A 14,523-nucleotide genomic window follows, 5' to 3' on the forward strand; every position below is an offset into this window, starting at 1 on the left:
TATCCAAATGTTCTGCTTAGACATCTGTGATCGATTCTTTTTTTTTCCAAAAAACAAGAATCTCAAGCTCTCCAGGCGAATGAAACCCCTGCAAATCGCGCCATGCCATGTGTTAAATTCGGAACTTCACGGTAATCAATATCAGTAGAAATAGCCACTCAGCGGAGCATTGATCCTTTTTTCTTAATTCTTGACAGCTTTCATACTCAAACGAAGTGGCCTGAGATTCACTCGGATGGATGCATGCTGTATTGACTATTGGTAAGAGAGCATCTACCTTCAAAAACCTGCCTTTTCTGTAGCAATCGACTTAATCAGACTCTTCACCTCATCATCTGACATCTCTTTGACTCCAAGCATAGGGTTGTCGTCTTTGGGCCAAGGGCAAGAGAAGTCCGGCCTGGAGTTCGCATAGCGTATCATGTCGCCAAAAACCTTCATGCTGTGGTTACCCGCCTGGAACTCTTTCAAGGCTCCAGCAAAGACCTGATCCATGTTTGACTTTGACTCAGTCCAAACGTCAGTCCCCAACGCTTCCTTGCACAGGTCCACCATCTGCTTTTGGCTTTTGTTGACAGAATGCACGTAAACAGGCTTGTTTTCAGTCTCCACTGGATGGAGCAAGGCTCCTGAAACGGCTTTGCCAGTTGATTCGAGTGTGGTCCAGACGTGAACATTCTACCCCTCGTTGATGTAGTCAACTTTCTTGTTGTAGATGTCGATGTTCATGAAGCCGGTCCGCAGGTTCCAATCTAGGAACGCTCCGTTGCAGATAACACTCCAAGTCATTCCGGTCTCTTCACACTTCTTCAGTAAGTGCTTGTCGTTCATGTCTTTCTTGAAGAAGACGGGCACCGAGTGGACGTTGCGGTTGTCGAAATCTAGGCTGAAGTCTGATGGAATAAAACGATATACTCGAGCTGCAGCGGCAGCATCTATCAATCTTGTTGGAGTATCGTCGTGAACAAGAGTGCAGTCCACAAAAGCCTGGTGGCCCTGTAGCGCATCTTTAATAGCATCAAAAGAAGTGAAGTCGACGACCTTGACATTTACACCGTCAGGGAAAATGCCCTGTTTACGGACCAAGACAGTCACAACAAATCATGCAAGTAGTGCTTTCAGAGTTGATTTTCCGACATTTCCAGTTGCCTTTAATCATTAGTTACGGGCAATTGGCCTAGACAAAGTTTGGGGCATGAGCTTACTCCTGCGACGGCGACTTTTTGAATTTTAGGCACCATGGTGAAAAGGGTTGGCACTAGTATGAAGTAGTAGAACTTAGATGAGTAGATCAGTCCGAGTTGCTATATCGACGTTGATTTTTGGCGCATCAGTACCGCCCCCGTCTCTGAAGAAGTATTTATGCCGCGCGTGTAATACACAGAATTATGGGGGAGGGCTCGCGCCCATCGAAGTAGGATGTACTGGCGGTCACCCGAGGGAGGCATCAACCGCGTCAGCAACCACGCATTCAAGACGTTAAATGTGAGAAGTCGTGATATCTGAGTCTCGAAGACACCGTTCGCCCACTATGTGTAAGATTGACCATTGGGCCGGATCCCCGGTTTGACAGACGCATCCTCCCGCCCCAAGTCCGAGCACAAGTTGCATAATCTTGTTGTATGTCAAGCAACGTCACTCATTGAACGCACCCACTTCTACCGGGGCAGATCATTCTCGCAGTTCGGTGCATACTTCCATCCGCGTCTGTCTCAGACCGTCCGATCTCAGGCTCGTTGGCCACTTGAACTTCATGTCACGGCAGAGGTTCTGCGGGAAGGGAATCCCGTTCCCTAACGCGGGGATACGTGCGCAGTAGATCAACCTAAGTGCGTAGGACAAGCCTGAGCACTGTCTTGGCATCTGAAAAAGCGTCGAGGATTTCCTAGATGCTTCCTCTTAGCCTATTCGTCATGGTTCAAATACTTATGTCCTGCGGACGCTACATAGGTTAGACGAACTATCGGCAATCTCAACACAAAGCAACCATCACTCCAATTTGTGGCTTCAGAAAGTCAATTGCAAACTGCTGGACTATCGCTATCGACCAATGATCCGTCTAGATATACCAATCAAAATACATCGTGGATACCCCATCTAGTGGGTGTTGGTAACAGAGAAGCCCTTAATGGGGTAGTGGAAGTTGACGTGGTGAGACTCAACCTTGCCGCTGGCAGGAATGTAGACAGACTTGTCTGCGGCTCTGCTCTTTTCCAGACTCTCCCATCCCAGAGCCGCGACGAAGACCTTGCCACCGCCATCAACCTCTTCGGTAGAGAAACCGCTGGCAAAATCGTTGAAGCCATCCATGCCGCGGACCTTCTCGAACTGAGCTCGCATGTCGTCCTCAGACATGGTGGAGCCGCTAATTGTGATAGTCTCGGCGATGGGAGAGTCGATGGCGGCTCTGGGTGCGTACGGGACGAACTTGATGAAGTACGACTTGACTGGGCCGGTCATGACTGTCTTGAATTCCTCCATTGCCTTTGCACACTCAGAAGACGCGAAGAAGCTGTCGCGGGACTCCTTTGACTTCCAGCCTACGTTAAGAATTAGAAGTGTCCTGTTCAGATAGGCACACTGAATGTGGACTTACCAGAAATGAGATCAAGAACCTGCTCGTTCTCGGACCAAGGTCCCCATCGTGTGCGAAGGTAGCCGTCTTGGGTCTTCAGGGCGAGGAGGTAGGTCTTGAGAGGTTCCTTCCAGTCCTCCTTAGTACCCTTAACGGGGATGATCATGCGCTCAGTGACGCCTCCGGCAGGTGGTGCAGACATGTTGATAGTATTTGATTGAGGTGGATCGAGAGTAAAGTTCAAGTTATTTGTTGACGATTGCAGAGGTTTTGTTTGGTTATGTGGATGTAATTGTTGATAATGAATGATGATGATATAAATCTCTGCTGGAGGTGATTGAAGGTTGGTTATATACTCAACAACGCGGGCCCGTGTTCTTCGGAGCTGTTTTCCAATACCCATGGTATTTTCTAGATGCATGACATCGAAGGCGCGAGTCCGACAGTGATCTCACGGCACGACACTGCGGCCCAGCGGCTTTCGGTGGAGTGCCACATCCTATGTCCGTTTTGGGGACTCCCGCGGCTGCCACCACGTCAGGCCATCCACGTCTAGACCATCCACGTCAAAGATCATACTATCCGGAGTCAAAGTTGCGGCTGTATTGCTGTGGGGTTGCCAAATATGGCGATCTTCTGGAAGGAAACATAGCCCTAGGTCCCCGAGCCGCGTCGTTGGCGCCATTGCGAACCCAGGGCCTTAGCTCTTCTGCGATGTTTCCAGTTGCGAGATAGCGCTGTCAAATGGAATGATGGTGTAGGAATACCGAATAAGAGGTTTCAAGCATTCCTTCAAAACTTCAGACGAACTTGACAAGGATAGTCACTTGCCTTATAGGGAGCGGGAGCGGAAGCTCTGCATCTCTTGTGAGACTACTGCAAGTCAGGACACAGACGGTGCAGCATGCGGTTTATGACGTTGGACTGATAGGCGAGTACATACAAGAATCAGCGCTAGACTTCGCAAAGAGAAGCTTGCCGTTTTGGGGTATCCGATGCTTTCGAAACTACACGGCGGACAAAGCGGCGACGAGGTGGGGGATCGACGAAGGACCTCCGCAAAGTCTAAGTTTCATAAACATACAAGGAGGAAACAAGAAACATTTCAACACCCTGGCTGCTTGACTTGGCATGGTCCGCGCTCTTCGGCACTCCCATCCCGTCGGATTCTCGTTGATCGCTTTCGCCCCTCGCTGAAGGCTACGTCGGCTCTCTACCCACCTTGCATCAGATGCTCCGTCAAGCTTGCATGTCCGCCGGCCGTTCGCCTCCTGAAGCTTGAAAATGCCCCAAGAGTGAAACCAGGGGCACCGGTGGCTGGCGTGGCTTCTCGTAGTACTGCGGCATTGATTCCCTTGCTCCGATAGCCCTAGTCCGTTGATCACCCCGACGGTCATCGGAGAAACACTAGTGCCCGGCCCTCCGCAACTACGGACGGCATCAACTCGGCGGGTCTATGTTCACGGACTTATGTACTGCCCGGTGCAATGCGACAAACAGGGGGATTTCAGCCACGTCGACGATGTGCCTCCGATCTCGAGTTGTAGCTGTTGACAATGCCACGGTACCCAAGTGACCGGGCAGAGACGAAGTTTGCATAAGTCATTGTACAAGCTAGATGTAAACCCGTACGCACTTGGAGTTGCAAAGCGATCTCAATTCCTGACAGTATCAGTTGAGTAATCATAACTCACGAACCTTTATCACCGTTTCTAGAACCGTTTCGTTTGACTCGAACATTGTCTGTTGTGGGAACTAAGGTACCCTGCATTGCTGAGAAGGACTTATCTGCACTCATGCGTGACCAAGTAAGGAGTTAATCTTATGGATTGCTTAGGTTCTTAGAGAATTCGAGACTAAGAGTGCTCAATGAAGGACGAACGAAACTTCTACGATCATTAAGCATCAAGGCTTGAGCAACTGATTCCAATTACCTAACGTAAAGTAGGTATATGTGGTTGCCTACTTTAACATATTCTACCTCATATTCCAATAATGTCAAGCAGTGCGACTCTGATTCGTTATACATAGAATCCGAGGAGAAACTCCGAAGGGTTTCAAGCTTCTCCCGCTAACATTACGTTGCCAAATTGCGCCTCATCAACCCGCTTCTTTGCCAACACAGATAGCTATCCAGCAGCTTCGTCACACGGTGCAATATTAGTCTCCTTGAACCTTGGGAGAGAAGTAGGAAGACATGTAGGGCCCAGTCTCGTTATAATTGTACGAGACGTAAGATAATCCACCTGGCTTAGAGTAGTCCCTACCAGGCCTGAAAACCATTAGCTTTTGTCAAATGTTGAGTGTCATGACTTGAGTCAACTTACAGTTTGGAAGTTTCTGTAGTACCACGGTAGAACTTGTCTGCAGACTCGTCCCATCCCAAGTTTCTGAGGGCTTGTGCAAAGTTCTTCATGGTCTGCGCATCGCTGCTTGCAGTCTGGCCCCACGGCAAATGTGCCTTGATATCGATGCGCTCCGCTCCAGGCTTCAGCTCGAATGCAAAACAGATGCCCTTGTGCAGATTCTGCATATCTCTGGTATCCTTCCGTTGATCCGCAGTCATGCCTTGGGGCTCATCCAGGAGCAGATGCCACACCTTCTCCGCGGTCTCTATACCTTTCAAGGTGGCTTCGTCGGTCTGAGCCCCACCAAGTGTGAAGACGTCTGCCAGCACTGACTTTGCGTTTGAGGTTGTCCGAGCATAGACCTTGACGCGCGCCTTGTTGGGGTCGATGCAGTCGACAGCCATCATCTCAACTATGCACGGCTCCTTGCACGTCGCCAAATACTTCTGCAACTTTGCGGCCGATGCGGCGAGCCTGTCTCCACAAGGCTGCAACTTGGGAATCATGTCGAAAACGAGATCTGATGTCGTCGCTCCTGTCGCGAAGTGCTTGAGAACGGGGAAATGATAGGATTTGAGAATACGGTTTGAACGCTTCATGTCGAAGGCGAGGAAGAGTTGCGGGATACGCTTGACGAAGGAGGGCATCGCTTGGCGAGCAGCGACTGCTTCTTGTGGAGTGACGAACCATGCGCTGACGAGTTGCTCGTACCATCGCATATCGACGTCGGAAGAGACCTGTGAGAGTATGGGAACCATGGATCTCCCAATTTCTCCAGCGAAGGGGTCATCGGTAGAACCGGCAGTATCTCCTAGGGGCTCGAAAGTGTAGCGAATTACACCGTCATCACCTTTGGTGAAGTTCCACGATGGCTCAAAGGTAGATCCATCGTAAGTCAATAGCGGCCTCACTTTTGCCTTGGGCGTTGGGATTCCGAACGAAGGTACGACAACATCGCGGAACACGCGCAAGTGGTCTGCTTTCTCTTCCGGTGTATATGACTCTGCGCTGTTGAGCAGGGTGTTGAGTAGTGGTGCGCATTTATCCCACCACCACCGGTGCTTTGGGTTGAGGGGAGGGTCGATAGGTATAGTACCATCGTTGACACTTGAGGAGAAGGCGTTGAACTTTTGAGGAGAACTTAACGGTGCTTCGAGGCTATCCTTTACAGGATTGTAGATGGCTGCTGGTGCCATGCTGAAGTCGAAGGAAGTATGTGCAATGTCAAAATTCAGAGGAATGAGATGGAAATGCCAACTAACCATGCTCAGATAACGCTGACATGCAGGAAGTAGGGCATTCTTTAATCTTTATAGCTTCACCAGAGCCTGTGCATCCTAATTCAACACCGTTCGCCTCATAACTTCCTAACTAGATCTACGTTACACTCTCTCAACCAAGATACTCGTGGACATGAAAATTGGACCGAGGGCCGAAGGCCTCTGTCCCCCAGTTGGACAGGTTTGTCCGTCGTCGTCGTCCTCAAAAGGTCTCCGTCTACTTTCAAGGCGAGGACAAACATTGAGTTTGATCCGGTATCAAGTCACGACAACGTCACTGCAATGCAGTTGTTTGGTGGACTGTCGTCCCTCGGGCAATGCATGGATATGCTGACTACGTACGGGCACTTACTCAGTCCTAGTAACCTTTCATCTTGAAGTTGAACAAGGAGGCTGTGGCCTGCCTGCTGTCAAGCTCAGGTAGCCGGAAGCCGCGTGCTTAGTTAAAACGCGGAGATACTTCGAAACAAACAAGGACAGCCTAGCCGACTAGCCCTACAAAGATCAGGCGAAACCATAAGCTATGGCAGCGTATGATTCACTTCGTCAGCGAAACACTCGAATTCGTGGGTATTCGTATAAAGCAAGTAGAGATGGCTTCCTATCGGCGCCCGTCACTTGTCTACTCAATGTCATTCTGAGAAGCTTGGCCGAGGGCTGAAATCCGAGTTCGGCAACTTAAACACAACTCTAAACATCCCACTTGATCAGACGATGTGGCCGCGGTAGAGATTGCCAAGATTACGAACTCGTCGTACCTTCCGTAACTATCGGCAGTTTGTCATTGCCTTCTCAATGAGACATGTAGTCTTGGGCCTTTTCTGCACTTCACTAGTCAGGTGAGGATGATAATACGGACGTTCCCATCGGACTCTTGGAAGTTTGATTCAATGCCACGCAGCCAGTTTGGGGAATTCCAGGAGAGCCACTCTCATCAGTAACGGGCCTTTTGATGTAGAACATGTTTGATATCGAGCAGCCCAATTGCTACTCCGCGCTTACGGCCCCGCGCGGACTAGATCCGCGGTCATCTGTGGAGGCCGAACTTCCGAAGATCCGTCATGGTATGGATATTGGCAAGAGCTCATCCTAAGCTCTAGAGCTCAGCTGAGTATAAGCTCACAGACGTCATAGACTGGAAGCTCTCGTCAATAAATGAACTCTTCCCCCTCTTCAGGGCAGAGGTTCGCGAACTCAACTGTGTGGTTACGAATGACAACATCATCAAAGACTCTGCCATTTCCAAGATTGACGAAGTAATTCATCGAATCTCCAACGCTGTACTATTATTACAAGGCCACCTATATCATCATGGCACCAGGCGTCACGTCGGCGAACGGGGGGCACGCATCGAACGGTGCGGCGCCAGCTCCTCGGTTTCTACCCCCTGCAGTATCCGTGGAGAAGTTCCAAGAGTTCGCAGCAAGCCTTCAAAAGGCAGTCGGAAAAGACAACCTTCAGATCATTACCAAAGATACCCCTCTGGATGATGGCGACTATCAGACCGTCGATTGCCAGACGCACGACATGCACTCTCTCTACGAACGTGAGGAGTTCGTCGGCAGCGCGCTCATTCACCCCCGAAATGTGACAGACATCCAAGCAGTCATCAAGCTTTGCAACGAGTATCTTGTTCCTGTGTGGACGTACAGCAAAGGTCACAACATCGGCTACGGAGGTGCCGCTCCGAGAGTATCCGGGAGCTTGGTGATGAACCTGGGAAAGCACATGAACCGCATCATTGAGGTCAATGCCACAGACTGCTACTGTCTCGTTGAGCCTGGCGTTACCTACTTGCAGATGCAAAAGTACCTCGATGACAACGGCTTGCGGGACAAGGTGTGGCTGGACTCACCGGAGCTCGGCTATGGCTCCATGATTGGAAACGCACTGGACCATGGTGTGGGCTTCACTCCCTACGGTGATCACTGGATGATGCACTGTGGTATGGAAGTTGTCCTGGCTAGCGGTGAGGTTGTTCGTACGGGTATGGGTGCGATGCAGAGTCCCGAAGGCCGCAAGCAGGCGGCTCAGGGGGTATCCCCCCAGGATCAGCATCAGAACGAGTGTTGGCAACTCTTCCCTTATGGGTTTGGTCCAATTAACGACGGAATCTTCTCCCAAAGCAATAACGCCATAATCACGAAGATGGGCATGTGGGTAAGTTTGAGCTCATGAGAGCAGACCGAATTGGTCACGAGATGAGGCAAAACTGACTGATGGATAGCTCATGCCCGCACCGCCGGGAATCACTCCCTTCATGGTGACATATGAGAAGGATGAAGACCTTGAGGCTGTCGTCGATATTATTCGTCCGCTTCGTGTCGTAGGTTGCTGCCCTGAGACTGTATGAGTAACGCAGCTCACAAAAACTCTACAGAACATGGTTCTCCAGAACGCAGCCAGTCTCCGTCACATCTCGCTCGATGCGTCGCATTACCACCCCCGCACAGCATACACTGATGATCCCAATACCCCGCTCACGGAAGAGCAACTGGATGCTGCGGCGAAGAAGGTCGACCTTGGCCGCTGGGTTTACATTGGTGCGGCCTACGGGCCCGAGCCGATCCGCAAAGCCCATCTCGAAATCACTAAGCGTGAGATGACCAAGGTTCCTGGAAGCCGATGGTTCCTGCTTGAGGATCGTAAAGAAGAGCACAGCACCTTGCACTGCCGTGCTGACACAATGCGAGGCTTGCCGACATGGGATGAGCTCAGGTGGCTCAACCAGTAAGTGTCCAAACGCCCCATTTCAAGGTTGCATCTTTGACCAGTGGACTCAGATGGATCCCTCACTGCACATTCTTGTCGTTCTCGCCAATCTCCAAGGTTGATGGCAAGTCTGCCATGAAGCAGTACACAATGGCTAAGAAACGCTTCGCGGAGGCGAAGTTGGACTATTTTGGTATTCTCAGCATTGGCATGCGTGAGATGCGTAAGTCATCCATCACTCAGCTTGTCGCTCGGTCATTATGAGGCATTGAAGAAGATTGCTGACGCGAGGTTGCACAGACAACATCGTGTGCATCGTTTATAACAGGGAGGATCCTGACATGCGTCGCCGTGCGCAGTGGCTCGTCCGTACCATGATCCAGGATTGCGCTGACAATGGCTGGGGCGAGTTCCGTACTCACGTTGCTCTTATGGATCAGATCGCGGATACGTACGACTTCAACAATCATGCGCTCGGCAAGTTGAACCAGACCATTAAGGATGCATTGGACCCGAATGGCATTCTAGCACCTGGAAAGAGCGGCGTTTGGCCTAAGAGCTACGATAAGTCCAAGTATGTGCTCAACAAAGACTACATCAAATAAGTCATAGTAGGGCCCGAACTACAGTGTTCATCGTCACATCACGTACGCACAGCTTAGCAACTGAGAGTCTCTCTTGACATCAGATTTTCCAAATATCACTGGCTTAACCCTGATTGATGAATAACGTTCAATTGAATAGCCGGTGAGCGTTATGCCACGGAATAACCTCATCCGCGTTGTGAAGAGTCACTGAGGTTATCAAGATGAGCGGTTGGGGAGTGCCAGCAATAGACACCAGGCAAAGCGCGCGAAAACGCGATCTCCCGCCGTTTTTGCGCGGCCCGCTACTTCTATCCTTCATGAGTAGCTACATTAGGTCGGCCTCCAACGAAGTACATCGCTTAATAATCAGCCCTGATGGTCTAGCGGTATGATTCTCCCTTAGGGTCGTCACGACACATCTGGGAGAGGTCCCAGGTTCGAATCCTGGTTAGGGCCTAATTCTTTTGCTTTTGGTCACTATTTGACAGATGCATCTTGTTTTATGTGTTCTCAACGTTTTCGTACGTTAGTTGAGCTCGTGAGGTTCCAAATCATCTAAAAAGTCCCAGCACCTGCCTGGTCTTGTCTCTTTTAGGAGTTGAGGCCTCCCTGGAAACAGCTTTGTGATGATTCGCACTCCCATTAGTAATGATGGTCGGCTTCCAGCATGAAGCGCGATTATCCGTGGCCTCGGTTTCAGATCACCAACAAACATTCTCAGTTCTCAGCATTTCCGGACTCCGGATACGGGCCGTGTCTAGATTGATCAAGTTGAGACGAAAGCTCATGCTGGGGAAGGCCTGCATGGAATCTTCCATGCATCAGCATGATTAGCATCTACATTGGGTGAAGGACTGTTTCGGTATCGGGCAAGGGCCAATAGACTTTCTCTACACCAACTTTCTTGAAAGCTTTGCAAGCAGACTGATCTGACACTGGTCTCAGTGTCGGTTGTCGTTCATGGCCCTCCCCAAGGAAAAATGTCCCTCGCGTGGAAGGACCTTTGGTTGATCTGTCGTCATTTTGAGAGCCAAATTCACGAGACGTAAAAGCAAAAGCGGTTGCGCTCCATGGCCTTACGTACGCCTCTCTGGCTCATAGCACCGTCTTTTAAGTTTCTGTTTTGGGGGTAACTTGGGAAGCTCTTTCATCGACTGATGATCAACCCGCTTACACTATCATTTGACAGACATTGGAACCAAACCGGCTGACAGCATTCTTTTTCGATCTTTAAACCCCAGAGGTTAGAATTGAGGAATAGAAGCAGATCTCAAAATGTCCAGAGAGTCCGCAGACCCGACAGTAGCTCTGGTAACGGGAGCCAACCAGGGCATAGGCTACGAGATTGCCAAGCGGCTGGCCTCGGAACACCCTGATTACCATGTCTTCATGACAGGGCGACGGAAGGAAGCCATCGAAAAGGCAGCTTCCGAGCTCCAGGAAGCCGGTTTGAATGTCGAGCCTCTAGTTCTGGACATCACGTCCGATGACAGCATTAAATCGGCCATCGACACAGTCCGCACAAAATTTGGCCATCTCGACGTCCTCATCAACAATGCTGGAATCCTCTTGGGCAAGCCCGAAGACTCAATTCGGCAAAAGCTCGCGACGGTCTACAACACCAACGTCTTTGGCTCCATCGCCGTCACAGACGCTTTCGTCCCTCTCCTTCGCGAGTCTTCCAAGGTGAAGCGCGTCGTTTTCGTTAGTTCAGGGCTGGGGAGTCTTGCGATTCGGACGGATCCTAGCCTGGGACCTGTGAGGGACTTTATCGAGTATGGTTCCAGCAAGGCCGCGCTCAATCACGCTGCGATGACTTTTGCGTCCAGGTACAGGGACGACAAGATGTGGAAGTTCAATATTTGCTGTCCTGGCTACTGCGCGACAAACATGAACTCTTACGAGGGGCCTGATGAAGCGTCCTTGGGATCGGTTCAGGCGGTGCACTTGGCGACATTGGGACCTGATGGTGCCAGCGCGACGTTTTCGAACCGACATGGGCCAATTCCATGGTAAATTTTTGATGGTTTGGCTAGGCAGTAGGAACGAAGCTGGTAGCTATCTTAATAGTCCAATAATAGTCCCACATCGACATTCTCAATCGCGTGATCGATCAATAAGCCTGACCATAGGAAGTAAGAATGAGTAAGGGAAAGGCTAGGAAATCCATATTATCACAATGAACAAATCAGTGCTTGTAGCGCGATAGATTGTCAGCTGTGTCTAATCACTCACACGTTGTTTGGCGGAGCAACTGTTGTGCTAGCGTGACGTGACTTTGCAGTCGTGAATAGGTCTGAATGTGTCCGGTTTGTGGCTAGGGATCAGCGAGAGGGCGCCAATTGGGCGAATGTCTCCATGTTCCTACAAGGGCGCACCTGTACCAGGTTCCCCGCCCCAAGTAATCTTGCACCTCAAAGAGAAGCACTCTGACCCGATTGCAGCTCAACTGCCTTCATCAATAACCACATTGAACAGATTCACAGTCTTCCTAATGCATGGACAGCCTGTTAGACGACCCTACAAAGGCTCATGCCATTGTGGTGCGACGCAATACATCGTCTTCCTCTCGTTTCCTCACACCTTACCTCCGGCGCGCGTCCCCAGAGCCGAATCGCGAACACATCAAGACTTCTACAGATGCAACTGCACCACATGCCACAAAGCCGGAATCTTTCACATGCGTCTCGCCTCAGCCCCGGATGACTTTCTTCTCTTGAAGCCCCTCGACCCATACAGCGACTTAGGCGACTACACAGTCTATGAGAAAGACCTGCACTTTCTCTTTTGCAAAGGCTGTGGCATGCGATGCTTCACTTTTATGGGAAAGGGCGAGGTGGCGGACGTAGATCTAGCGGCCCTAGGAGTCGGTGCCGGGGCCGACTCCGGATCGGAGAAGAAGGCCCGCAGCAAATACGGGCCGGCGGCTACAGCGACGGCGGGCGAGAAGAGTATGACAAAGGTGTGGAGACCGAAGAAGGAGGGATGGGTGGAGGGCAAGAAGTTCGGAAGCTACTTGAGTGTTAACGGATATTCCGTCGACGCCGGCCAAGAGGGATTCGATCTACGCGAGATAACGGAGAAGAAGTGGGTTGGATATTGCGATTGGCTTGAGTTGCATTCCGAAGGGTCTCAAGGGACTCGACATGATCGTCCCTGGGAAGGCGGCGCATATTGAGCTGGTGAGGTTGGTTCGAAATGGGCCGGTTAGTCAAATCCCGGAGTGATAGGGGAATGAAGCGAATGCGTTGAAGTGGAGTTGAGCTGAATGGCAAGCTGGTTGAAACCTGGCATATCTTGGTTACGCCCGGTAGGAGGGGGCTCATCGGGATATGGATTTCCTCCGCATCCATAAAAGAATTCCGGCCCCTGATACGAGCATCGACTCTAACTTGCTCTCTTCGCTCCTTCGTAGTATTATTTCGTAACAAATCTGCCGATAGCTCTGATATCCAAGATGATTAGCACTATAATAATGCACTATTGACATCCATGCTCGAGTCGTTGTTGTTGTTGTTGTTGTTGTTGTATTTAACGCCGTGGCGGCCGGGCTAGAGCCCTTACCGCAGACCTCCCGAAGGGTATATGGCGTGGAGGGCCGTGAGCCAAGGCTACCTACTCTACAGTACGTCGTCTCTTTACATCGTCCTCCAAATCATGCCTTGTGGCCACTACGCGTTCTGTCTGTCCCCGGTTCCCGCTGGTGCCCCAGTTTCATTCTTTCCCAAATCGTCCCTTGGAATCGGGAGGTTCTTTGTAGTCCGCACTCACATCTACCTAGGTGTGGATGCTGCTACCGCAGACAGATCTTCTGGAAGAAGTCCGTCACGCGGAGAAAGGCCTCGAAGCCTCGTGGGTCGGTGATTAATCTCTTGAAGTAGGCCTCGAGAGATCCCATAGGACCTATGGGCTCGGGCATACTGCGAGAGTGGAGGGTCGGCCACCGTTGCCTCCTCGCCAGCGTTAGTCGACAGTAGACCAGGTGGTCCACGTCTTTCGCCTCTCCACAAGAGCACATCATTAGAGCGTCGTCGTGGTTGAAACGTCGGTGATATTGCTCGAAGTCCCCGTGACCCGATCGTGCCGCCAGCAGGTGATGTAACGTAGCCCGCGGCAAGGCCAGTTCAGGAGGGCTGGACAGAGCTGCCTCAAGCCCCAAGTCCGCGTACCGCGGCCTTCGCTCTTTATACCACCATCTCCTGTGCTGGCTTTGTAATTTTTCCCTTGCAAGCCGCTTGATGCCCGCTAGTGTTGCCATTTGACCCATCCGCGCCGGCAGTGTCGTTCCTTCTTTGGCCAGCCGGTCCGCGGCCTCGTTTCCTTCGATGCCCTGGTGTCCCGGGGACCAGTGCGTCCGTATATCAAATATCCTGGCCGCTTCTTGGATTTCGAGGAACGCGTCTTGTGACGAGTCCGGCGCCTTGCCGCGGATGCCTTGTATAACGCTGGTGTTGTCGATACATATGTGGATTGGATGACCGCGATTGGTGAGCAGAGCCCTTCTGAGGCCGGTTCGCGCCCCTTCGACCTCGGCGTCGAACACTTCTGCTAGTCCGAGTCGGCCGCACCCTTGCGCTATGCGTTTGGAGTCTCGGTAGATGACGAAGCCGTACCCCACGGCTCCGTTCGTCGCCCTGGAGCCGTCCGAGAAGACGATCATATGGCTTTCCGGTACTGTCTTTAGCCAGCGCTCGAAAGCTTTCGCAGCCTCTTCTTTGCATTGAACTACTATCTGATCCTGTGAGCTTGGCAGGTACTGTGATTGGAGGAACGTTGGTCTTCCGCATCTTGGCAGAAGTTCAGCCGTCCGTTGTAGTCTCGTCTGTTGCTGTCCCTGCTGGGAGAGCCGCGCGACTAGCGGGTGTCGGCGATCAATCCTCTGTAGTCGGACTGCGGCCCGTAAACGGACGCCTTCTAAGGCGACTTTGGCTGACGGTAAGCCGGCGTCTCGGAGGAGGCTACTGGTTGGCGTTGTCCTCCAGACAGGTAGAACGATCCTTGCTGCCGCTGTAATGACGCTG

The 14,523-nt window shown here is 51.3% G+C and overlaps 6 protein-coding genes and 1 non-coding gene across 7 annotated transcripts; 4 read left to right on the plus strand and 3 right to left on the minus strand.

Moving 5' to 3' along the window:
- Window positions 1-279: 279 nt before the first annotated feature.
- On the minus strand, window positions 280-1,241 carry BDZ83DRAFT_718814 (uncharacterized protein; the record flags this gene model as incomplete). The annotated part of the gene is made up of 3 exons (XM_060512115.1): window positions 280-678; window positions 703-1,071; window positions 1,206-1,241. 3 exons carry the CDS (start codon window positions 1,239-1,241, stop codon window positions 280-282), a joined length of 804 nt encoding a protein of 267 aa, XP_060366099.1.
- Window positions 1,242-2,097: 856 nt separating this feature from the next.
- On the minus strand, window positions 2,098-2,777 carry BDZ83DRAFT_575386 (uncharacterized protein; the record flags this gene model as incomplete). The annotated part of the gene is made up of 2 exons (XM_060504808.1): window positions 2,098-2,540; window positions 2,597-2,777. The coding sequence occupies 2 exons, from the start codon at window positions 2,775-2,777 to the stop codon at window positions 2,098-2,100; spliced, it is 624 nt and encodes a 207-aa protein (XP_060366100.1).
- A 1,958-nt stretch (window positions 2,778-4,735) lies between these two features.
- Window positions 4,736-6,119, minus strand: BDZ83DRAFT_575322 (aromatic prenyltransferase; the record flags this gene model as incomplete). Its single annotated transcript, XM_060504798.1, has 2 exons — window positions 4,736-4,847; window positions 4,903-6,119. The coding sequence occupies 2 exons, from the start codon at window positions 6,117-6,119 to the stop codon at window positions 4,736-4,738; spliced, it is 1,329 nt and encodes a 442-aa protein (XP_060366101.1).
- Window positions 6,120-7,514: 1,395 nt separating this feature from the next.
- On the plus strand, window positions 7,515-9,520 carry BDZ83DRAFT_775695 (FAD binding domain-containing protein; the record flags this gene model as incomplete). The annotated part of the gene is made up of 5 exons (XM_060515450.1): window positions 7,515-8,363; window positions 8,431-8,529; window positions 8,584-8,933; window positions 8,987-9,138; window positions 9,216-9,520. The coding sequence occupies 5 exons, from the start codon at window positions 7,515-7,517 to the stop codon at window positions 9,518-9,520; spliced, it is 1,755 nt and encodes a 584-aa protein (XP_060366102.1).
- A 351-nt stretch (window positions 9,521-9,871) lies between these two features.
- On the plus strand, window positions 9,872-9,958 carry BDZ83DRAFT_t127. The gene has a single exon. It is a non-coding gene; the product is annotated as a tRNA-Pro (tRNA).
- Window positions 9,959-10,777: 819 nt separating this feature from the next.
- BDZ83DRAFT_751282 (short-chain dehydrogenase) lies at window positions 10,778-11,518 on the plus strand (the record flags this gene model as incomplete). The annotated part of the gene is made up of 1 exon (XM_060514031.1): window positions 10,778-11,518. One exon carries the CDS (start codon window positions 10,778-10,780, stop codon window positions 11,516-11,518), a length of 741 nt encoding a protein of 246 aa, XP_060366103.1.
- A 313-nt stretch (window positions 11,519-11,831) lies between these two features.
- BDZ83DRAFT_617756 (uncharacterized protein) lies at window positions 11,832-13,082 on the plus strand. Its single transcript, XM_060508041.1, has one exon. It carries the CDS (start codon window positions 11,853-11,855, stop codon window positions 12,678-12,680), a length of 828 nt encoding a protein of 275 aa, XP_060366104.1. The 5' UTR covers window positions 11,832-11,852; the 3' UTR covers window positions 12,681-13,082.
- The last annotated feature ends 1,441 nt before the right edge of the window (window positions 13,083-14,523 follow it).

Source organism: Colletotrichum acutatum, assembly GCF_030867785.1.
Source record: "Colletotrichum acutatum strain CBS 112980 chromosome Unknown BDZ83scaffold_36, whole genome shotgun sequence".
Taxonomy (NCBI): domain Eukaryota; kingdom Fungi; phylum Ascomycota; class Sordariomycetes; order Glomerellales; family Glomerellaceae; genus Colletotrichum; species Colletotrichum acutatum.

Coding starts and splice junctions, on each gene's coding strand:
- BDZ83DRAFT_617756 (XM_060508041.1), top strand. CDS start 11,853: ATGTCTCCATGTTCCTACAAGGGCGCACCTGTACCAGGTTCCCCGCCC.